The following is a 24039-nucleotide window of genomic DNA, read 5'->3' as shown; positions in this document are numbered from 1 at the left end:
TTCTCAAAAATATAGCTCATATTCAGGTAATCATATATATTAACCCAAAACATCTAGCCTTCTTTTAAAATTAGTTTCTCTTCTTTTAAAATTTTATTTATTTTTATATATGTGACATTCCTGGTTCACTCCTTAAGTGCCTGCAACAACTGGGCTTGGGTCAGGCCAAAGCCAGGAGCCAAGAACTCAATCCAGGTCCCCTACATGGGAGGCAGGAACCAAACCACTTGAGCCATCACCTCCTGCCTGCCAGGGTGCATATTAGCAGGAAGTGAGAACCCTGGCACTCTATTATGGGATGGGGGTGTTGCAAGCAGCATCTTAACTGCTATGCCAAATGGTTGCTCCTAACCTCCTGTGACAGGTAATGACTGCCCTAGTCTAAGTCCTCTCACTATAAGTGGCAATGTAGGCAGTTAGCTTTCTGACTCTACTGAAATCTTGTCACTTATAGAAAATTATCTCCCTAAGCCGGCACCGTGGCTCAATAGGCTAATCCTCCACCTTGCGGCGCCGGCATACCGGGTTCTAGTCCTGGTCGGGGCGCCGGATTCTGTCCCGGTTGCCCCTCTTCCAGGCCAGCTCTCTGCTATTGCCAGGGAGTGCAGTGGAGGATGGCCCAGGTGCTTGGGCCCTGCACCATGGGAGACCAGGAAAAGCACCTGGATCCTGGCTCCTGCCATCGGATCAGCGCGGTGCGCCGGCTGCAGCGGCGGCCATTGGAGGGTGAACCAACGGCAAAGGAAGACCTTTCTCTCTCTGTCTCTCTCTCTCACTGTCCACTCTGCCTATCAAAAATAAAAAAAAAAAAAATTATCTCCCTAAATGATACTATTTCCTATTATTGGAATATTGTTTTTTTTTTCTTAAAAAATGTTTATTTGTTCATTTTTACTTGTTTGGAGGGCAGAGTGAAACAGAGATAGAGAAGGAAACAGACAGCAAGAGATATTTTATCCCCTAGTTCATTCCTTAAATGCCTGCCACAGTCAGGCTGGACCATGCCAAAGCCAGCCTATTCAGGTCTCCCACGTGGCTGGCAGGGACTCAAGTACTCAAGCCATCATCTGCTGCCTCCCAAGCACATTACCAGGAAGCTGAATTGGAAGCAGAGGCAGTATTCAATTCCAGGCACTCCAATATGGGATGCAGACATCCCAAGAAGCAGTTTAACAGTCTGTGCCACAATGCCCACCTCTTGGATTTGCTTCCTAACCTATAAGCTCTTCTTGCTGTTTCATGGGTTTCAATTAATTCTTTAATTTTTAATTTTTTAATGATTTGAGAGGCAGAGAAACAGAGAGAGAGCACGCTCTCATTCACTGGTTCAGTCCCCAGATGCTTGTAATATGTGGGGCGGGGCTCAGGCCAGTGCCAGGAGCTCAATTCAGGTCTCCCACAAGGTGGCAGAAACCCAATTTTTTTCATCACTGCTATCTGCAGGGTTTGCATTAGCAGGAAGCTAGAGGCAGAAGCTGGAGCCATGTAAAGAACCCATGCACTCTGATACGAGAAAAGTAGTCTTAACCAGCATTTTAATTACTAGGTTAAATGCCTGCCCTTCAATTAATTTTTATAAAATGCTTTTCAATTAAAAAAAAAAACAAGTGGGGCAGGGTGGCATTGTAGTGCAGTAGGTAAAGTTGCTACTTAAGACGCCAGTACTTCATATGGGCACTGGGTCAAGTCCTGGCCTCTCCACTTCCAATCCAGTTCCCTGGTACTGACCTGAAAAAAAGCAGCAGAAGATGGCCCAGGTACTTGGGCCCCTGTTACCCATGTGGGAGACCTGGATAAAAGTCCTGGCTCCAGGCTTTGGCCTGGATCAGCCTGGCATTGCAGCCATTTGGAAACAGCGGATTCTCTCTCTCTCTCTCTCTCTCTCTCTCTCTCTCTCTCCCCCTCTCTCTACAACTCTTTTAAATGGTCATTTTTCCATTCAACTATTATTTATAGCCACTGTCTATATTCACAATAAACTAGGGTCTTTTTGCTTTTTACTTGTTAAACTTCTGATTCAAAGAAGTATTAAGCCTTTCTATGGTAATGGGTAATGTAAATTTAAAATATTATCTCAAAACTAAAAAAAAAAAAAGGAGCAGGAAGGAAGGTAGGAGGGAGACTGGGTGGGGGAGGGAAGGGGAGGAAGGGAATATCATTATTTTTTTAAATTATTTTATTTTGTATAAGGAATACAACTTCATGCATTTAATATATATATAGATTTCGGAACATGAGTATTCTTCCCCCCTACTTCCCTCCCACCCATAATCCTGCCCTTCTTTCTCCACCCTCTTCCTTTCCCATTCTTAATCATTATATTCTAAGAAGTGCACCTCTGGGGCCAAGGCTTAGCACAGCAGGCTCCGGCATCCCATATGGCACCAGTTCGTGTCCTGGCTGTTCCTCTTCCAATCCAGCTCTCTGCTATGGCCTGGGATAGCAGTGGAAAATGGCCCAAGTGTTTGGGCCCCTGAACCCACGTGGGAGACCCCAAAGAAGCTCCTGGCTTCAGAATGGCCCAGCTCCAGCCATTGTAGCCATCTGGGGAGTGAACCAGCAGATAGAAGTTCTTTCTCTCTGTAACTCTGCCTCTCAAATAAATAAATAATAAAATATTAAAAATATAATAATAAAATATTAAAAAAGAATGCTTTCCTTAAAAAAAGTGTATCTACAAATCACATTGAATCTGTTAAAAACTAATTAAAAATTAAATTTTTTAAATTTTAAAAAAGAAACCTCTAGGAAAATCAAAACAAAAACAAAACATGGGGCAGGTGTTGTGGCACAGTGGGTTAAGCTGTCATTTGTGATGCTGGCTTCCCATATCAAGGTGCTAGTGAGTCCCTACATCTCTGCTTCTCATCCAGCTTCCTGCTAATGCATCCTGGGAGGCAGCAGATGATGGCTCAAGTGCTTAGGGCGCTGCCTTCCACACAGAAGATATGGATGGAGTGCTGGGCCCTAGGCTTTGGCATGGTTCAGCCCTGGCTGTCATGGACATGTGGGAAATGAATGAACAGATGAAGGTATCTTTCTTTCTCTTTCTCTCCCTGCCTTTTAAGTAGGAAAAAATAAGTTTAAAAACAAAAATCAACCTCTCCCAAATATGGAACATTTAAGAAAACAAGTATATCCTTTCAGACAACCAATCCCCAGAGAAAATTCCTTCAACAATATTGTCTTTCCCAGCTTTACAATTATAAATCTAGACCTTTATGAGAGACCTAATTGCAAGCCATAACTGCAAAGAATTGATCAAGTGAATTAATTTTTGACAAGGTGACAAAGTGATTTAATAGAAAAAGGAGAATCTTTTCATCAAATGGTAAAGAAAGAATTGGCTGACCCAATGCAACCAACAAGAACAAAAATACTTCAACTTTATCTTACCCATATACAAGAACCTTACTTAAAAAATGGCATAAGTAATAAATAGGCCTAAAATATTTTGAAATCCAATAATAACATCCATTTTCCACAAAGTTTCTGAAGTACCCTCATAGGTGAAACTCTTACTAGTTTGTAAGAGGTTTTTAAATATTATACAAAAAGCAAAAAGAAATCAATAAATTGATTTCATCAAAATAAAAACTTTAATTTTCAAAAGATGCAATTATAAAATGAAAAGGTTGTTACAGGGGCCGGCACTGTGGCATAGCAGGTAAAGCCAAGGCCTGCAGTGCCAGCATCCCATATGGGTGCCGGTTCTGGTCCCAGCTACTCCACTTCTGATCCCGTTCTCTGCTATGGCTTGGGAAAGCAGTAGAAGATGGCCCAAGTCCTTGGGCCCCTGCACCTGTATGGGAGACCTGGAAGAAATTTCTGGTTCCTGGCTTCGGATCAGCACAGCTCCGTCTGTTGTGGCCAACTGGGGGGTGAACCAGTGGATAATGGACCTCTCTCTCTCTGTCTCTGTCTGCGTAACTCTGACTTTCAAATAAATAAATATTTAAAAAAAAAGAAAAGGTTGTTACAGATTTGGTTAAAGGCTATGTAGCTATTTTCAAATCACATTATCTGACAAGTAACATATTTTTAAACATACTAAAAAACTTTTACAACTCAATAAGAAAGCAAATTTTAAAATGTGCAAAAGATCCAAACACATACTAACACCAAAAAAAGGTATGAGGGTGGAAAATAATCACACTAAAAACACACTCAACATCATGTGTCATGAGGGGAATGCAAACTAAAACCACAACAACACCACTAGATACACCCAGTAGAAGGGCCAAAATGAGACTGACCATATATAGTCTTGGTAAAGATTTGGAACGCTGGAACTCTCAGAATACTGGGGAGAATACAAAATCATACAGCCACTTTGGAAAACAGTTGTCAATTTATACCAGTCATTCCACTCCTAGATATTTATTCAAGAGAAATAAAAGTATCTGACCATAAAAAAACCCGCATACAATGTTTATAGAAGCTTTCTCTGTAACAGCCTAAAACTAGAAAAAGCTAAAATTTCCACATAAAAGTGAATGAGTAAATCAGTTTTACTAGATTTATAGGATGGAATACTCAGATATTTTAAAAAACCAACTACTGAGGGCCAGTGTTGTGATTCATCAGGTTAAGCTACCCGCATTGATGCTGGCATGCCATATGAGTGCTGGTTCAAGACTCAACTGCTCCATTTTTCCATCTTCCTGCTAAAGGACCTAGGAAAGCAGCAGAAGATGGTCTGAGTCTTTGGGCCCCTGCCACCCATGTGGGGAACCCAAATGCAGTTCCAGGCTCCTGGCTTTGGCTTTGCCCAGCCCTGGCCTTTGCGTCCGTTTGGGGAGTGAACCAGTAGATGGAAGATCTCTCTGCCTCCCTCTCTCAAGGTAACTCTGCCTTTCAAATAAATAAATAAATTGTTAAAACAACAACAACAAAAACCAACTATTTATACATGAATGACTCTCAAAATAATCATGCTGAATGAATGAAGGCAGCATAATAAGTATACTGAATTATTTCATTTACATACAATTCTAGACATACAAACCACAGTGAAAGAAAGCAGATCAGTGGCTGCCTATGGACTCAGAGAGTGACAGATTATTGAGAGGTATGTGGAAAATTTTGGTGTGAGATCTGATTCATTATTTGATTCTGGTGATCTCCACAAGAATATAGTAAATATGTATGTCAAAATTCATATTGTATACTTTAAAATACACATTTTATTACATGTCAATTACACCTCAATAGAGTTGTTTTTAAAAACTTACAGAAAAAAGTCCTCTTCTTCATCTGAATCATCTTCCAAAAGATTTCTCTGTTATAAAAAAGAAAAAGACTTGAGTTTTCAAATTTAGAGGACTTACAAAATGCCAAAAAGAAGCAATGAAACAAGTTCTACAGTGATGAACTTTCTCAACTCCCAAACTTCCAGATATGCTTCAGTGGGAGCAAAAAGATCTAGAACATTTGTGTCCTGTAACTGAGCCAAGGTCATGGAAGCTGGGCTGGGTGTAAGGGATTGTCGTCAATCAGGAAGGAGCAAGTCTCTTCTTCCCTCTGTGTCTCAATCTCCATCTACTGGCAAAACTTAATAGGCAGCCATATGGCAAAAATATTTTATGGAGTCCAACTGCAACATCAGAAAGGAGAGTACAGAAGGGTAGGTTTAGAGCTGAAAGACAAAGGCTTAATAATTTACAGGTCATCCATAAAGAGCCTTCTATACAAATTAGAAGTTCCAAACAAAAGCAACTTTGTATTTTTACCTTATAAGATGTAACAATCTTCCCTTCCCGAAAACCAACAGTTTCATCTCAACCTCTCTCCAAGAGGAAAAGAAATAATTTTCCCAAAGGATACTAAATAATATCAGACACATACCTATTCAGACACAGACAGTGTATCACAGGTGGAATAATGACCCCCTACAAACGTCCAGGTCTAATCACTGACTCATGGATGTGTTACCTTGCATGGTAAAAAAGCACTTCACACGTGACTCAGAATCTTGAGAGGGGAAGATGATTATGGGTTATTCACACAGGTTTAACATAACCACAGTGTTCTTTCTGGAGGGAGGTAGGAGGCAGGGAGGAGAGACTGGATGTTGCACTGTTGGCTTTGAAGACAGAGGAAAGAGACTAGGAAAGAAAGGCAGGTCGGGGCTGGAGAAAGGCAAGTTGGGGCCGGCGCTGTGGCACAGCAGGTTAACGCCCTGGCCTGAAGCACCTGCATCTCATATGGTGCCAGTTCGAGACCCGGCTGCTCCACTTCCCATCCAGCTCTCTGCTATGGCCTGGGAAAGCAGTAGAAGATGCCCAAGTCCTTGGGCCCCTGCACCCACGTGGGAGACCTGGAAGACGCTCCTGGCTCCTGGCTTCAGATGGGCACAGCTCTGGCTGTTGCAGCAAATTGGGGACTAAACCATTGGATGGAAGACCCCCCCCCCCTCTCTCTGCCTCTCCTCTATGTAACTCTTTCAAGTAAATAAATAAAATCTTGAAAGAAAGAAAGAAAGGCAGGCAGCCTCTAGGAATAAGAAAACAGAAGGAAGCAGCTTTCTCTCAAGGGCCTTCACAAGGAATACAGCCCTGAGGATTTCTTCATTTAAGCCTTAAAAGCTCATTTTGGACTAATTTTCACCTGAACCATAGGGTAATAGATGTGTGTTGTTGTGTGTGTGCTTCTTTTTTTTTTTTAAGATTTATTTTATTTATTTGAAAGAGTTACAGAGAGAGGTAGAGACAGAGAGAGAGAGAGGTCTTCCATCTGTAGGTTCACTCCCCAGATGGCCGCAATGACTGGAGCTGCGCTGATCTAAAGCCAGGAGCCAGGGGCTTCTTCCGGGTCTCCCAAATGGGTGCAGGGGTCCAAGGACTTGGGCCATCTTCTACTGCTTTCCAGGCCATAGCAGAGAGCTGGATTGGAAGAGGAACTGTCAGGACTAGAACCAGCACCCATATGGGATGCTGGCGCTTCAGGCCAGGGCCTTAACCCACTGTACCACAGCGTTAGCCTCTGTGCATTGTCTTAAATTTGTGGCCATTGGTTAAAGTAGCAATAGGAAACCAATGTGCTACTCTCATACCATTTCTCAGTAAGTTACTCAATCATACTAAATACCTTAAGAGGGAGACTGACAAAACCAGTAAGTCTAATACGTGTGGTCAAGCCTAAATGTTTAATGACCATGTGCTTGTGAATGAAAGTTAAAGCTACTGAAAAAGAAAAGCCATAATAAAAGGAAAAGCTTAAAAAGAGCATAAAGCTTTTTTTTAATAAAGCCTAGAAATTGGGTGAAGGAAGAGAGAAGTGAGGAAGTGAAAGGATGTTAACATGTTCATCTTGGTGAGGGGTGGAATGGAGGAAGGGGGAAGACGGCTAGAATTAAAAAGTAAAACAACGGAGGGGCACAGTTTTTGGTATATGGAATGAGCATAGATTTAAACATTACTGTTAAGATACAAAGTTAATAACAAAAGCAGGAGGGAGAAAGAGAATAAAATTTCTAAATTGACTGGTGGTTTCAGGGGCTAGGAGGGAGATGAGGAAAAATAATCAACCTAGTATGGGTATAAGGGAACATAGAATAGAATGAAGCTCATTATATTTTTTATTTTTTGACAGGCAGAGTTAGTGAGAGAAAGAGAGACAGAGAGAAAGGTCTTCCTTTTTCCGTTGGTTCACCCCCCAAGTGGCTGCTACGGCTGGCGCGTTGCGGCCGGCGCACTGCGCTGATCCGAAGCCAGGAGCCAGGTGCTTCTCCTGGTATCCCATGCAGGTGCAGGGCCCAAGCACCTGGGCCATGCTCCACTGCCTTCCTGGGCCACGGCAGAGAGCTGGCCTGGAAGAGGAGCAACCGGGAAAGAATCCAGTTCCCCGACTGGGACTAGAACCCGGGGTGCCAGTGCTGCAGGCAGAGGATTAGCCTAGAGAGCCGCGGCGCCGGCCCTGAAGCTCATTATATTTATTTGTAGTATTTAATATATAACATGAAGAGTAAAAGAGTGAAAGAAAGATGTTTTCGTAGTCATTTAACAAATATTTTTGAGCATCTGTAGGCTGAACACTGTTCTAAGTACCAAGCATCGACTTTGAATAAAACAAAGTCTGAGCTCTCACAGAACAATATGATTGTGACATATGCTATGCAGAGAAGTAAAACAGGGGTGGGACAGTAAGACTCAGGGTGACCACAAAGATTAGATGCCATGGAAAATCACTCTGAAGAAGTGAAATGTGAGCTGAGATCCAAACGATAACCAAGACTCAGTCAGAGATCATGGAGAACATTCATTGTCAGCAGAGGGATCAACTAGCATAGAAAAGTGCAAATACACTGGTGATCACTAATAACTAACATTAGTAATAACAAATGCAAATGGTCTGAGTATCCTTTCCTAAAAACAAAAACTATATAACGCTATGGTTCAAAAAATTCCAGCCAATATCTGCTTGCAAGAAATTCTCCTAACACAGATGTCAAATCATTGGGGGAGGGGCAGGAAATGATGTGGAAACAATACATCAGCAAATTTTTTTTGGACAGGCAGAGTTAGTGAGAGAGAGAGACAGAGAGAGAGAGAAAGGTCGTCTTCCTTCCGTTGGTTCACCCCCAAATGGCTACTATGGCCAGCGCTGCGCTGATCCAAAGCCAGGAGCCAGGTGCTTCCTCCTGGTCTCCCATGTGGGTACAGGGCCCAAACACCTGGCCCATCCTCCACTGCCCTCCCGGGCCACAGCAGAGAGCTGGACTGGAAGAGGAGCAACTGGGACAGAACCGGCACCCCAACCAGGACTAGAACCCAGTGTGCCAGCACCACAGGTGGAGGATTAGCCTAGTGAGCCGCGGTGCTGGCCTCATGAGCAAATTTTAACAAAAAGAATGTTAGAGGCAACAATATAAAGGGGAATTTTAGGAAAAAGCATTAAATAATCAAAGTTCTCAAATTAGAAGTTCTCACAACGATAAAAAATGTAATCCACAAAATTTAACAGTAATGAATGTTTACATACCTAATATTATTGCTTCAAAGCATATAAACAAAAGTTGCTTAAATGAAAAAAAGGGGTACATTCAAAATCATAGGGAAGATTTAATATATTCTACAAAGATATAGAAACCACAGACAAAAATTTCTAGAACTTTGAATTCGAATAGCAAATTTTATTTTCAAGTATACAAAACACAAATAATCAGTCACAAAGGAAATTCAATTAAGTTGCAAAAAAAAAAAAAAAACCAGAATCACTTAGGTTACATTCTCTGACCATAACGCTAAGTTAAAACAAATAACAGGTACTAGACTTGTTTATGTGCTCCCTTTGACTCTTAGTCCTTTCATTATGATCAATTGTGAACTGAAATTGATCACTTGGACTAGTGAGATGGCATTGGTACATGCCACCTTGATGTGATTAAATTGGAGTCCCCTGGTATGTTTCTAACTCTACCATTTGGGGCAAGTCAGCTTGAGCATGTCCCAAATTGTACATCTCTTCTCTCTCTTATTCCCACTCTTAATGAAAGGACTAAGAGTCAAAGGGAGCACATAAACAAGTGTAGTACCTGCTAATACTAACAGATAGAATAAATAAAGGGGAGAGTGATCCAACATGGGAAGCGAGATACTCAGCAGACTCATAGAATGGCGGATGTCCTAAACAGCACTCTGGCCTCAGAATCAGCCCTAAAGGCATTCCAATCTGGCTGAAAAGCCCATGAGAGTATTTCAGGCATGGAAAGCCAAGACACTCTGGCAACAAACAAACAAACAAACACCTAACTGAAAGATCTCTGTGAGTGAGATCCCAGTGGAAAGAACAGGTCTTCAAAGAAGGAGCTACCTTTCTCTGAAGGGAGGAGAGAACCTCCACTTTGACTATGACCTTGTCTAAACAAGATAAGAGTCGGAGAACTCAAGGGGCTTCCATAGCCTTGGAAACTCATGACTGGTGCATAGGGAGATTACTGATGCCATAAACAGGAGTATCAATTTGTAAAGTCAACAACAGGAGTCACTGTGCACTTACTCCTCATGTAGGATCTCTGTCCTTAATGTGCTGTACATTGAGACTTAATGCTATAACGAGTACTCAAACAGTATATTTCACTTTGTGTTTCTATGGGGGTGCAAACTGTTGAAATCTTTACTTAATGTATACTAAACTGATCTTCTGTAAAAAAAAAAAAAAAAAGAAGAAGAAGAAATTATCAATTCCCAACTTGACTCTCACTGGGATTAAACATGACAATAGGTCTGATCTGATTTCATCATCATTTAAAAAATCATCTATTATTTTTCACTTTATGTTTGTGTGGGAGCAAACTGTTGAAATCTTTACTTAATGTATGCTAAACTGATCTGTATATAAAGAGAATCAAAAATGAATCCTCATGTGAATGGAAGGGGAGAGGGAGTGGGAAACGGGAGGGTTGCGGGTGGGAAGGACGTTATAGGGGGGAAGCCATTGTAATCCATAAGCTGTACTTTGGAAATTTATATTCATTAAATAAAAGTTAAAAAAAAAACAAATAACAAAAGGAAATGTTAAGACAATCTCTTAAGTAACTCTTAGGCTAAAATGTACATGGCAGTTGAACAGGTGATTCAGAAACAAGACACTGGGATCATTACAGATCAAAATCTGTAGGGTATGCCCATAGCTGTTGTTAAAGGAAAATATGGCTTTAGGTACATTTATTTATTAAATAAGAAGCTGAAGATATCTAAGTATTAAATCCTTACAATGGCTAGGTTATTCTTAAACAATACACAACCTCAAAAGTCCTACATAAAAAGTTCCAGGGGGCACCACTGTGCAAAGAGGGTTAAACCTCCAACTGCAAGGCCAGCATTCCATATGAGCTCATACTGGAGTCCTAGCTGCTCCACTTCCAATCCAGCTCCCTGGTAATGTGTCTGGGAAAGCAGCAGAGGATAGCCTAAGTACATGGGTCCCTGCATCCACGTCGGAGATCCTGATGAAGTTCCAGGCTCCTGGCTTAGGCCTGGTCCAGCAGATGGAAGATCTCTCTCTCTCTAATTCTGATTTTCTTTTTTTTTTTTTTTTAAGATTTATTTATTTATTTTAGAGTCAGAGTTAAACAGAGAGAGAAGGAGAGGCAGAGAGAGAGGTCTTCCATCTGCTGGTTCACTCCCCAATTGGCTGCAATGGCTGGAGCTGCGCCGATCCCAAGCCAGGAGCCAGGAGCTTCTTCCGGGTCTCCCACGAGGATGCAGGGGCCCAAGGACTTGGGCCATCTTCTACCGCTTTCCCAGGCCATAGCAGAGAGCTGGATCGGAAGTGGAGCAGCCAGGTCTTGAACCGGCGGCCATATGGGATGCCGGTGCTTTCAGGCCAGGGCATTAACCTGCTGCGCCTCAGTGCCAGCCCCTCTAATTCTGCTTTTTAAATAAATAAATAAAGCTTTAAATTTTTTTTTTATTTTTGACAGGCAGAGTGGACAGTGAGAGAGAGAGACAGAGAGAAAAGTCTTCCTTTTTGCCGTTGGTTCATCCTCCAATGGCCGCTGCGGCAGGCGTACCTCACTGATCCGATGGCAGGAGCCAGGTGCTTCTCCTGGTCTCCCATGGGGTGCAGGGCCCAAGAACCTGGGCCATCCTCCACTGCCTTCCGGGGCCACAGCAGAGAGCTGGCCTGGAAGAGGGGCAACCGGGACAGAATCCGGCGCCCCGACCGGGTCTAGAACCCGGTGTGCCAGCGCTGCTAGGTGGAGGATTAGCCTACTGAGCCACAGCGCCGGCCCAGACTTACTATTAATACCTAGTAATTCCACTTCTAGGTTTATACCCAAGAGAAATTAAATATGCATTCAAACAAAAAAACTTATGCTAATATTCATAGGAGCAGTATTCATAATAGTCAAAACATGGAAAAAATCCACAAATCCATCAACTGATGAATGGCTCAATAAAACCTGCTATACTCATACAATTAAATACTATTCTGTGGTAAAAAGAAATAAATTATTGATACATACAACACTGATGAATACTAAAAACATCATGCTAAGTTAAAGAAGCTGGTCATAAAAGGGCGACATAGCATATGACTCCATTTATATATAATGCCCAAAATATATAAATCTATAGAGTTGTGGTTGCCTAGGGTGGAGGGGACGAGGGGAATGGTAGATGACTGCTAACAGGTACAGAATTTCTCTCAGGGACAATGAAAAGGTCCTACAATTGATTGCAGTGATGGTCGCACATCATTGTGAATATACTAAAGCCCACTAAATCATATACTTTAAACAGATGAATTGTATGGTATGAGAATTACATCACAATAAGGCTGTTACAAAAAATATAATAGGAAATAGGAATAAAACTTTTTAAAAGTTTTTAAAAATAATTTACAGATTATTAGAACCAACCTTGCAGTTTTGTTCACTTCTGATATCCAACATCCAATTTTTACCATAAATTGTAATCAACTCATGATATAAAGAGAATAAAAGTCACAGTCTCAGCAGTGGAACTGCTTGAGTCTGTATACTTTATATTTTGAACTTTATCCATAACTCTTATTTCACCAAAAAGCTAATGAACAATTAGTCTTTTGATGGATTCTACTCATCAAATTTTTAAAAATTCAGAAAGAGAATAAGGGAACGACAAATGTTTCTTGTACTAAAATACTTCTAAATCATCATATATTGGACAGAACAGATATGAGGTCGTGAGATTGTGTAAAAAAAAAAAGAGCATGTAAAATAGAGTCAAATAAACTAAAACCTCTTTAAGGGCACAGACCATGTTCTGCAGTTTATAACACAATTCCTAGCACACAGTAAGTAGTTAATAAACATTTGTTGAAAATAGGCAACAAGAGCAAACTTCCAAAGTAAATAAACAAACATCTGTTGAATGAATCAGTAAATGAAAGAATCGTAAGGAGAAAAGAAGTGAGGAAGGATTTCAGGTTGCTGGATAAAAATAAGAATAGTAGTTCTTTCCCTCACTATCTATGGAGTACTTTTCCTAAAAGCAACATATCTATAGTATTCACATCAAATGTTGTCTTCAAAAATGCTGCATAATTATAAACCTGTACTTATTTGTATAGAGGATTTTGGAATGAACTGGGATTTGAAGCATTATATTAAAGGTACTCTGGACCTGAGATGATTGTAGGTACAGAATCCTTTATCTGCAATTGCAAAATCTGAAAAAGTTCTGAAAACCAAAAGGTTGTTAAGTATGGTATCAGAACTCATTTGAAAGAAAGCTTGATCTGAAATGACATTAGCTGATTTGTTGATATACTTTATGTATATATTTAGTTAGGTAATCATTAATAGTAATACGTTTGGAAGTACTGGTCCTGACTATAAAAAGATACTACATAATATGCACTTAAGATCTGAAAAGTTCTGAATGCCAAATACATTTGGCTCCAGAGGTCTGAATAAGATACTGCGTATTTCCTTTGAAAAACTAGAAAGAAGCTGTGAGCATAAGGATTTGAGCATAACTGAGTTGCAAATATAAATCATACCAACTTTTTAACATGTTTACTATGAAGAAAACAAGCAAGATTAGAATGCAGTATTGGCTCAGAAAACCCCAAAGTGAAGGCCTCAGGAGCAAAGCTTCTGATCTCATGAACCCTCCCTCACTATCACCTTCCATTCCCACCCCACCATCTCTCACCCCTCTCCCTCAGGCAAGCCACAGAAACTAGACTTCTTCTTCCACAAAGTGAGTCATAGAAACCAGAATCTCCATACCCCAAAGTCATCATAAAACAGTATTACTCTAAATTTCCCTCCACTTTTCTGTATAAGTTAGCCACGAACAAGTTCTCTATCTTGTTTGAATGCAGGTCACCTGACCCCCTTTCCAGAAAGGGTCCTGCTTCACACCTGGAGGCAAGGAAAGGAGAATCTGAATACATATGCCCAGCTGGGTCTCCCTGCTCCCCAGTCTATTTCTATTAGATCACACCTTTTGTACCCAATCATATTTCTACATAGCCGTACATGCTTCACAGAACCTAAGCGTCAAATGGGTAGTTCACCTGGGATCTTTAGATCCCCAATATGAAGACTCTCAAGTCATACTGAACTAAGATCAGATAAATTTGTTATGCTTTCCTCCTGTTAACCTGTCTTCTGTAATAGGGGTGTCAGCCACGACCCTTTACGATGGACAGGAAAAGGATCACCTCTTCTCTGTCCCTATAGTGACCATAAACATTAGTTTTTTTCTATTATTTACAAAGGGAATGAATGTATTTGGAATCATTCCTTTCTGAACTTAAGACTGTGAACTTACCCTTTCACTTTTCACAGAACCAGTGACATCATCATCATTTAGGTGGCGCTTGAACTTGGGAGGCATATTTTACTCTTCTACTTCCCACCAGAGCAAGTATTCACCACCTTAAAGAGAAAATAAATGTCATCAGAGTTGAGACACCTGGAATAAGGGGGCCTCCTTCATTTTTCTAACTTCAACCACACCCCTCTCACTTGCTCCACTCCAGTGTCTCAGGCCTCTATGAGCAAATAAATGTAACTGCCCTAAGAGAACACGTGTAGGGAATAAATGAATTAAGGCTTGTATAAAATGAAAGAACAAACAGAGGGGAAAACTATGAGGCAGCCCTCTGAAAATGAGTCATTAAATGCTTTAGGGTCAGAAGATGATAGTACACTTCTAGTTCTCTCACTTTTATTTGGTTGTTTAAGCAATGGTGCAGTTTCCTCATCTGTAATATAGTGATTTCTGGCATGGAGTTGGGAAGGTCAAATAAGATAATACATACAGAAATATTCTGCAAATTATGGTGTACCATTGGTGCTCCACGAAAAGTGATGCTTGTAAGTGCTGGTGTGATGTTAGGACTTATGTGTGCATACACATAAACATATATTTTATATTTGGTCTCAACCCTGTTCCCTGACATACAGTTCCTAAAGCACTTGGCATCTGCCAGAGTGTTAACAGTGCCTTTTGTATGCTACAAAATGACTGGTGCCTAGCAAATCATGGGTACCTTAGGATGTGGCAGGTTTAGGAAAGACAAAGCCATGATTAGGACTTCTCAGCTCCAACCTATACTATCTAGGGAGACAGCTGAAGGTTGGGATGATCTCCAGTGGTCAGTGATGATGTAATCAATCAAGCCTACTAATGAGGCCTCCACAAAATCTCAACAGGCCCATGTCTGTGAGAGCTTCAGGACAGTGAAACATACAGCGATTCCTGGAGGGTGGCAGGCCTGGAGCAGGCATGCAAGCTCCACACACTTCCTCCTATATCTTGCCCTGAGCGTGTCTTCCATTCCATCTGTTGTTCTTTGGTATCCTTTGTAATATCTTTTATAAGCTGGAAATGTGTTTCCCTAAATTCTATGAGCCACTCGACCAAATTCACTGAACCCAAGGGGAGGATTATGGCCACCTTGATTTACAGTTGGTAGATCAGAAGCACATGTAAAACAACATGGGACTTGAGATCGGCCTCTGAAGTGGGGGCAGCCTTGTGGGCTGGGCTCTCAATCTGTGGGGTCTGATGCTATCTCCAGGTAGACAGTGCCAGAACTAAACTGAATTCAAGGACACCCAGCTGGTGTCCACCAGATAATCTATGAAAGAATTGTTTGCCCCCCCCCCCCCCAATTCTAGGGTCACAAAAGTGTTCTGTGTCATGAGACAGTAAAAAAAAAAAAAAAAAAAAAAAAAAAAAAAAAAAAAAAAAGCTGTGTTTGTTTTCCTTATATCAGAACTGAGGTAAGTAGCTCCAGTCTTTGCTACAGAACCATCTCAGCCCCTTACATGTTAACATGCATAGTAACTTTCTAGGAATATGCTTGAGTATGCAATATAATTAAAATTTTCTGGCAGAAAAAGCTGTCCTATGCAAATATGAATTTTCAGCATTTTGAACTTGATGGGTGAATATACAGCAATTCAGAATAGCTAAGATGTACTGAATGTTATTTACTATGGGCTGCACCTTGCACTCAGCCATACACATGCATTTTTCTCTTTTAATCTTTGATACTCTTTTGAAGTAGGCACTAAGAAACTGAGAGAAAAAATAAGGCTTAGTAAATACAAATAACAGTGTTTGTCATTTCAGTCATTGAAATAGCAGAGACATAAACCTAAATTGCTCGACAGCTGTGCATTATCAGCTTTCTTTGCTTATTTGAGAGGGAGGGAGGAAGGGAGACAGAGAGAGAGAGAACATGTTCCCAGCTACTTGCTCACAAAATGTCCACGATGGTCCCCTACCAGCTGATGCCAGGAGCCTGAAACTCAATCCACGTCTCCCACATGTGTGGCAGGAACCCAATCATTTCAGCCATCTCTGCTGCCTCCCAGAGTGTGCATTAGCAAGAAGTTGACACCAGGAGCTGGAGCCAGGAATGGAACTCAGGCACTCAAATGTGGGATGCAAGCATCTTAACCAGTGTCTTAACCACTATGCTAAATGCCTGCCCCCATAATTAGCTCCAATATTTACTCAATTAGGTTACACATTTCTGTCCTGGAAAACACATTTTCCCATGATAATCCAGGAGCCCTGTTCCCTCTTCATAAGAATTTAAGATCTTTAAATTAGGTATTGTTAGGCATTAGTTTGTTAGCTAATGTTGGGCACTGAAGAAAGAAAAAGGACCAGGGTATAGGTTCAAAGACCTAATAAAGGTAATAAATATTTTGAGCCAGCTTCCTATAAAAAAAATACTGAAAAGAAATGTTTCCAAGTTAGAAACTCAACCACTTGTCACATAAACCAGTGTTGCCACCTAAGTAACAGTTCCAGAGTTCTTCAATTCACAGTTTTTGTCACATACGTCCTGTCCATTTATTCCCCATATTTCAATTTCCAAATAATTCATCCATGCAGGAATGTTGCAGAATGCATGGAAAAACAGATGACAAAGCAAATAACTGAGAAACTTGAGCTTTTCTCATGTGTTTGTTTATATTTTAAACCCTACAAAGAGGCTGCCTCAGCAGCCCCAAAGCAAGACTTGTAAAATGCCTTTATGAGACCTAAAGATAAGATCTTAATGATGAGCAAACCCCCTTCGAGGTCCCATTCTCCAAGAATCAACCTCACAAAGTCAAGAAATCATGTCTGACAAACAGAAAAGCCAGAAGGAAGATTAATTAGCTATGCTTGAGGAGTCACAAGGCAACAGATATTTGTATCAAACTAGTAGAAATAAACCACGCTCAGCTATTGGATTCGTACATATTCTGCCTAAGATTTCTCCTACAAAAATACCTGTGAATTTAGGTGTTTGTATGTAAATGAGGCAGCCACCATTATGTATTGCCACACTGAGGACAGGCACCACTCCACAATTCACTTTAAAAATGTCACAACACTTTATACTTCTTACATCATCATCACAGGTAAAAAACCTCATGTACGCATTTTTGTAGTGTGTTCTCTATTCCGTGGCTTTATATGTAATAACCTTCTAATCTGCTGCTTAATAAATGCTGACTTTTTGCTTTCCAAAGAAAACCAAACACACACACACACCATTTATGTTTTTCAGTTCACAAAAGCTGGAATTTGAGCAGCCTTCCTTTTCCCAGCCTCCAATCCCTTTCTGACTTCTCTTTCCCATCTCTCAGCAGCTTTGGTTGCCCTCTCTCAGAAATAGAGACTTGGCTGGACACACTGGAGATGTTATTCATACAACCTGTCAAGTGTACTGCCCGACCCCCGCCTTCCGGGGTTAGAAACGTACACGGGCTGGTGTTTTCGCCCCAGCCCTTCCTTAAAGCACCATTTCCATAGCCTCCAACAGGCAGCTCCCCTTACTCCAGCGATCGCACCAGGCCACGGACCCCCACGTCTGCTAACTCGGGCCCATCCTGCCCCTGACACCCACTCACCCCAGCTACCTCCCGCTCTGAACAAATCTTCCTCATCCACGCACCCTTCTCTTCCCATCTCCCCAGCGCACCCCTCACCTCCAGTCTCCACAACCGCCCCCCATCCGCACACCCCGTCACCGACCCCGGCCCCAACCCCTTCCCTCTCAGGGCTCCTCGGCCCCCGGCCCCTAGACCCCTGCCCGCCTAGCCCGACCCGGACGTTGGGGGGCCGTGGGGCAGGGGCGTCGTCTTCCTTTCCTGCCTCCTCACACCAGCCCCTCCCGCCGGGAAGAGGCCGGCGCCAGTACCTGAGGCTCCCGGGGAGCTCCCGGCAGCTCTCCCGAGCGGGCGGCGCTGGGCGGGCGGGGGAAGGAGCGGGAAGCCGAGGGAAAAGGCTGGGAGGGGGAGACAGTGGGCGCGGACCCGGCGTCGGCCGCTGCGCCGCAGCTGCGCCCCCGCTCATCGAGCCGATCGGCGCTCCGCGGCCTGGCTGCAGGCGGAGGGGGCAGCCCAGGGCGCGGCGATCGCCGAGGGAGTCGATTCCGCCCGCTGCGTCTAACCCCGAAGAACCTCTGGCCTTCCAGCCGTCTGAGATCTGGATACCCAAGCTATGCTGTGTTTTGAGGAGGAACAGTGGTTCTCGAGGTGCTGGCGCGCATCAGGCGTGCGTGGTGGGCGCGAGGGGAGCGGTGTCGGAGCCGCTGAGAAGTAGCTTAGGGTGGGGCTCGGAGCTTCGTGACTGGGGTCGGTAAGACCTTTAGGTGGTGCTTGTGCGAGATCCGTCCCCAGGCTGAGGAAGTCGAATGGGAAGAGGAAGGTGGCTTAGAGGACCAAGGGACACGCAGGGAGAGGAGGAAGTAGACACGCTCTTACATGCTGCTGCTGTTTCTGTGTGGTTGACTTAATGCACTAATTGAAAAGGCGCCGCTAAGGCTTGCCCCTGGAGTTGCCGTATCCGGAAGGCTTGTGAAACTACTGGTGCCCGGGCACTACTCAGATTCTGATTTAGTTTGCTATGTTCACAGACTGCGAGCAGTGGGGTTGGGCTCCCTCAAGAGCTGGAGTTCGCTACTGATGAGGACAAAAGTGGTCCATCTGGAATGGAAGCCTCTTGTAGTTTCTGTCCCAGCCTCCACGGATAACCCAGAAATTAGTTCTTCTCTGAAGTGATTTTGTGTCTGTACTATTTGTGAGTAATCTATTCTTTTTCTTAGTTTTTTTTTTTTTTTTTTTTTAGATTTTTAAAAAATGCTTTGACTTGTAAGTAAGAATGTCAGAGACAGAGGAAGAGACACAGAGAAAGAGAGCTTCCTTGTACAGGTTCACTCCCCAAATGGCTCTAACAGCCAGGTCTGGTCTAGCCCGAAGTCAGGGGCTGGGTTCTCTTTCCTGGTCTCTCACGTGGGTGGCAGGGCCCAAGTACTTGGGCCATTTTCTGCTGCTTTCCTATGTAAGTTAGCTGGGAGTCAGCTAGGAAGCTCCAACCAGTGCTCTGATACAGGTGGTCAGCATCCTAAGTGGTGGCTCAAGCTACTGCGCCACTGCGTTGGCCTCTTAGTCTTTTAACCAAAAGGATCTGCCAGTCTTTTTGGTATGATTGCTTACGGGAGGGAAAATACAAACTTCACCTTTAATCACTTGAACAAAGTCCCTTTGATTTCCCTAACATGTGTGAAAACTTAGAAAATGTCGTTTTACAGTTACCATGAATCCAATATGCCAGTAAACCTGAAAGATGATAAATAACACTGAATTTAGAGTCAGGACTCCAGCCAACCTGAATTATATTATTTCCTCCCCTGTTTTCTTTCTCATGAACTCCAGTTATGGAGACGGTAATTCTTCACTTTTTCTTCACATTTAAAAAAATTCCTTTTATTTATTTGAAAGGCAGAGAGAGATCTTCCATCTGCTGGTTCCATCTGCAAATTCCTACACTAGCCAGGGCTGGACCAGGTCAAAGTCAGGAGCTGAAAATTCAATCCAGAACTCCCATGTGGGTGGTAGGCACCTACGTGGTTAAGCCATCACCTGCTGTCTCCAGTGACATGCATTAGTAGGAAGCTAGGGTCAGAAATGTGATGGGGACCTCGAACCCAGGCACTCAGATATGGGATGTGGTGTCTTAACTGCTGGCCCAAAAGCTAGTCTCCAACTCTTTTTCAACGTAAGACCTTCACCCCTAAAGGGCCCCAGTGTCATTGTAACTAGAGAACCTATGTGTTGCCCTCTGCCAAGACTAAATCTCTGGGCTTTGGCTGGGATAGGGATGGGAATATGAGCATCTGATCAATTCTTAAACATATTTTCTGTAATTCCTCCTGTTAGCCCACTTCATGCTCTTTTCCAGGATTACCTGGCACTTCCAGTTCCTGAACCTTACGTGAACTTTAGCTGTGTAAATCAGGTTGTTCCATGACCTGATTAGAATCTATTTCTCAGGTGTGCAACTTGATTCAGCTACTTAACAGCTTTCAACGTTTTGTTGCTCTTGTCTGTCATGAGGCAGAAGTGCAAATCAAATACAAGCATGTGAGCAAATTTCAACCGTCACTCAAAAATGTGAATCAAAATAAACAGATAAAATACCACTCTTCATGTATCAGTGACTAGGAAAGGAGGAGTTAAACAGATCTGCAGTCCATTCTCACCATAGGGAAATACTGCTACCAAGCAAACAAATGTGAAATTCATATATATACGATAATGACAAACCTTCTGGCAAATAAACTTGATATTTATTAGCAGGAAAGTCCATACCAGTGGAATTTCTCTGGGCTAGGATTGCTAATGGTAAACACATCAGGGATCTGTAGATTTCAGGGGATTGACTCCTGGGAAAATACCATGTAAGTTTTGTAACTTGGCATAAAATGGAGATGTTTTGTAACTGAGTTGTCTCCTGTGTAAGTAGGAGTAGGGTGACTGCACACCTTACTTAGCACATCTTACCCTTTGCCAAGACATATCTGAAACAGGAAGAAAGCTCCTAGGAAGTAGCACTGAGTCCTGGATCTGCCCTTTCTACCTTTTGATTGTTCGTATTCTTGAAGTTATTGGTATAGTTTGATACTGGGTAAGAGGTAGGATCTGTTTGAGTTTGGTTTGACGATTTGATCCTTTGTGTTAGCTCAATGACAAAGCTTGAAAAGTTGGATAATATAGTGTTGCATGTGCATGGTGGTATGGGGTCAAGTGGGAGAAACGGTATTCCTAACGCTGTTAATGATGAATTTGTACTGATAATGACAGTACAAATTCATGCAAAGTTTTTTCAAGTTCAGAGTAATAGTGTGTGTCTACATTTTATATGAAGTTGCTTGGTTCTAATAGCTCCACTTCTAAAATTTATCCCATCAACAGTCAAGCTGTATATAAATGTTCTATATTCTTTTTTAAAAAAGATTTATTTATTTGAAAGAATCACACACAGAGAGAGGTCTTCCATCTGTTGGTTCACTCCCCAGTGGGCTACAACAGCCGGAGCTGCACCGATCTGAAACCAGGAGCCAGCAGCTTCTTCTAGGTCTTCCATGTGGGTGCAGGGGCCCAAGGACTTGAGCCATCTTCTACTGCCTTCCCAGGCCATAGCAAAGAGTTGGATCAGAAGTGGAGCAGCTGGGACTCGAACCAGCGCCAGCATTGCAGGCAGCTACTTTACCTGCTATGCCACAGCGCCGGCAGTGTTCTATATTCTTTACATGATTTTTATAATAGCAAGACTCAGAAAAAAAATTTAAAAAAAATAAAAGCCTTTAACTGTCCAACAATAGAAAATTGCTGAAATAACTCATGGTATATCCATTCATGGGGATAGTCATAAGCCCCTATAATGAACTACATAAATCTACACCCGCCAACATGGGGGTATTTCTGTGATGTGCTATTTAAGGTGAGAAATGCAGTGTACAGAAACACTTAAGTATCTTACACACTAAGAGAACTAGGAGCCTGGCATGGAAAGTGTGACGAACTGAATTGTGTCCCCTTAAAGTTCGTATGTTGAATCCCTAACCCACAATGTGACTAAGTGTGGCAGGGCCTTTAGAACAGTGGTGACTAAGGCTCATGTTGTGAGAGTAAAACCCTAATCCAATAGGCCTGGTGCCTGAGTGCCTGAGTGCATGGGCACACGAAAGCACAGTGATGTTTACAGTCTAGGGAGAGGGGACTTTGAGCCTCAGAACTGAGAAAATAAGTTGCATTCTCACCCAGCCTGTTGTCATTTGGTATGTTATCCCTAGCAGACTAATCCAGAGGAAAACCTTTCCCTCACGTGTGGTGCTTTGTACCACCTGTATCACTTTTTCCATTAACACAAAACAATACCATGATACAGGCTCACTCTCTTTCCCAAGTCTGGGGCCGGTGCTGTGGTGCAGCAGGTTAAAGCCCTGGCCTGAAGCGTCAGCATCCCACGTGGGCACCAGTTCAAGTCCCGGCTGCTCCTCTTCCAGTTCAGCTCCTTGCTATGGCCTGGAATAGCCGTAGAAGATGGCCTAAGTCCTTGGGCCCCTGCACCCACATGGGAGACCTGGAAGAGGCTCCTGCCTCCTGCCTTTGGATTGGCACAGCTCCAGCCGTTGCAGCCATCTGGGGAGTGAACCATTGGATGGAAGACCTCTCTCTCTGTCTTTACCTCTCTCTGTAACTCTTTCAAATAAATAAAAAAATTGAAAAAAAAAAAAAATAAAGTGCTAAGTCTGTCTAGAGTTTATGCAGTCTTTGCCCCAGATTTTAGAGATCTGTCATACCCATGCCTAGTTACACAGTTATTTTTGTTGCTTACCTTTATTAGTTTAGTTTTCCTAGATAGAAACAATCACTTTCTTTCTTTTTTTTTTTAATGTTTTATATTTATTTACTTGAAAGAGACAGAGAGGTCTTCCATTCTGCTGGTTCACTCTAGAGCTGAGCTGATCCAAAGCCAGGAGCTTCTGCCGGGTCTCCTACAAGGGAGCAGGGGCCAAGCACTTGGGCCATCTTCTTCTGCTTTCCCAGGCCATAGAGAGCTGGATCAGAAGTGGAGCAGCCAGGACTCGAACCGGCGCCCATATGGGATGCCGGCGCTTCAGGCGGCGGCTTTACCAGCTACGCCACAGCGCCGGCCCCCAAACTTTCAATTTGTATTTCATTACTTTAAATGTTTAACTAGATTCTCTAAGTGTAATAGGCATTAATACTGTAGGGGCAAATCTAAATTGACATGCTCAACTAACGTAGAGGAGAAATGCACAGGTATCTTAGAGCCAACCGTTAGCCTCTCCTACTCAGAGGGCCTGGGTATTATGTGAAGATGGTATCAGTTTATGTTTTTGTTTTGTGATTTTTAATTTTAGTTTTGATTTTGAAACAAAGTCACCAAAGAATAAGTACAAAGAACTCTTGTAAATACTTTATTCAGTGTCACTGATTGTTAATTTTTTAAATGCTGACCTCAATCCTTAAAAGTGGATTTCATGACTCACCGTGTGAATAAAGCAGCCCTCCTTTTTTCCCCACAGCAGAGGTCTGGAGGGTTTACATGGCTTATTAACATTGCACTTTGTTGGCTGTATTTTCTATCTAAATATATCATACTCCACCCCCAATTATGTGAGAGTTAGTTGCATGTATCATGCCTCTTTATCCATAAAGACTTCAGTTGGTATTTCCTGAGAACAAAAACTTTCTCTTCATACTAAAATTCAATAGTCAGTCTCAGAAAATTTAACACTGATACATAAATATAATACTGTTTTCTAACAAAGCATCCATTTTCAAAGGTTTGCCAGTGGTATCAGTTATGTCCTTTGTGGTATCAGTGAATACACTTTAAAAGTAATGAATAACAGAGCAAGTGGATTAAATGGAATCTAGTTTTTAAAACTTTTTTACTTATTTGAGAGTCAAGGAGTAAAGAGGGAGAAAGAGGGAGAGAGAGAGAGAACCCACTGGTTCACTTCCCCAAATGCCACAACAGTTACGGTCGGGGCTGAAGCCAGGAGCCAGGAATCCAATCCAGGTCTCCCACATGGGTATCAGGAACCCCATTTCTTGAGCTATGACCACTGTCTCTCTGGGATTGCATTGACAGAAAGCTGGAATCAAGAGCCATAGCCAGGAATTGAACCCAGGTACTCCAGTATGGGACATAGGTATCTTAACCACTAGGCTTAACACCTGCTCCTATAGTCTGGTATTTAAAGACAAGT

The 24039-nt window shown here is 42.4% G+C and overlaps 2 protein-coding genes across 5 annotated transcripts in view; one reads left to right on the top strand and one right to left on the bottom strand.

Annotated features, from left to right (window-relative positions):
- The window catches only part of VAMP4 (vesicle associated membrane protein 4), a 44925-nt gene extending 26551 nt beyond the window's left edge, over window positions 1-18374 (bottom strand). For all 3 annotated transcript variants that reach the window (XM_002715115.5, XM_017345688.3, XM_008264071.4), the window contains exons 1-3: window positions 18154-18374; window positions 14271-14377; window positions 5235-5281 (exon numbers count right to left, since the gene is read on the bottom strand). In XM_002715115.5, coding sequence (XP_002715161.1) covers window positions 5235-5281; window positions 14271-14336 — 113 coding nt within the window. In that variant the 5' untranslated portion in view covers window positions 14337-14377; window positions 18154-18374. The remainder of the gene's footprint in view (window positions 1-5234; window positions 5282-14270; window positions 14378-18153) is intronic.
- Window positions 18375-18404: 30 nt separating this feature from the next.
- The window catches only part of METTL13 (methyltransferase 13, eEF1A N-terminus and K55), a 47761-nt gene continuing 42126 nt past the window's right edge, over window positions 18405-24039 (top strand). The window contains exon 1 of one of the 2 annotated variants that reach the window (XM_051858358.2): window positions 18405-18490. The gene's annotated coding sequence lies outside the window, so the exon portion shown is untranslated. Of the gene's footprint in view, window positions 18491-18915; window positions 19035-24039 lie in introns of those variants that run through there. The other variant, XM_051858359.2, reaches the window with a different exon arrangement.

The sequence above is a fragment of the Oryctolagus cuniculus genome, chromosome 7 (genome assembly GCF_964237555.1).
Source record: "Oryctolagus cuniculus chromosome 7, mOryCun1.1, whole genome shotgun sequence".
Classification (NCBI taxonomy): domain Eukaryota; kingdom Metazoa; phylum Chordata; class Mammalia; order Lagomorpha; family Leporidae; genus Oryctolagus; species Oryctolagus cuniculus.
This window is presented reverse-complemented; position numbering and strand designations above follow the sequence as displayed.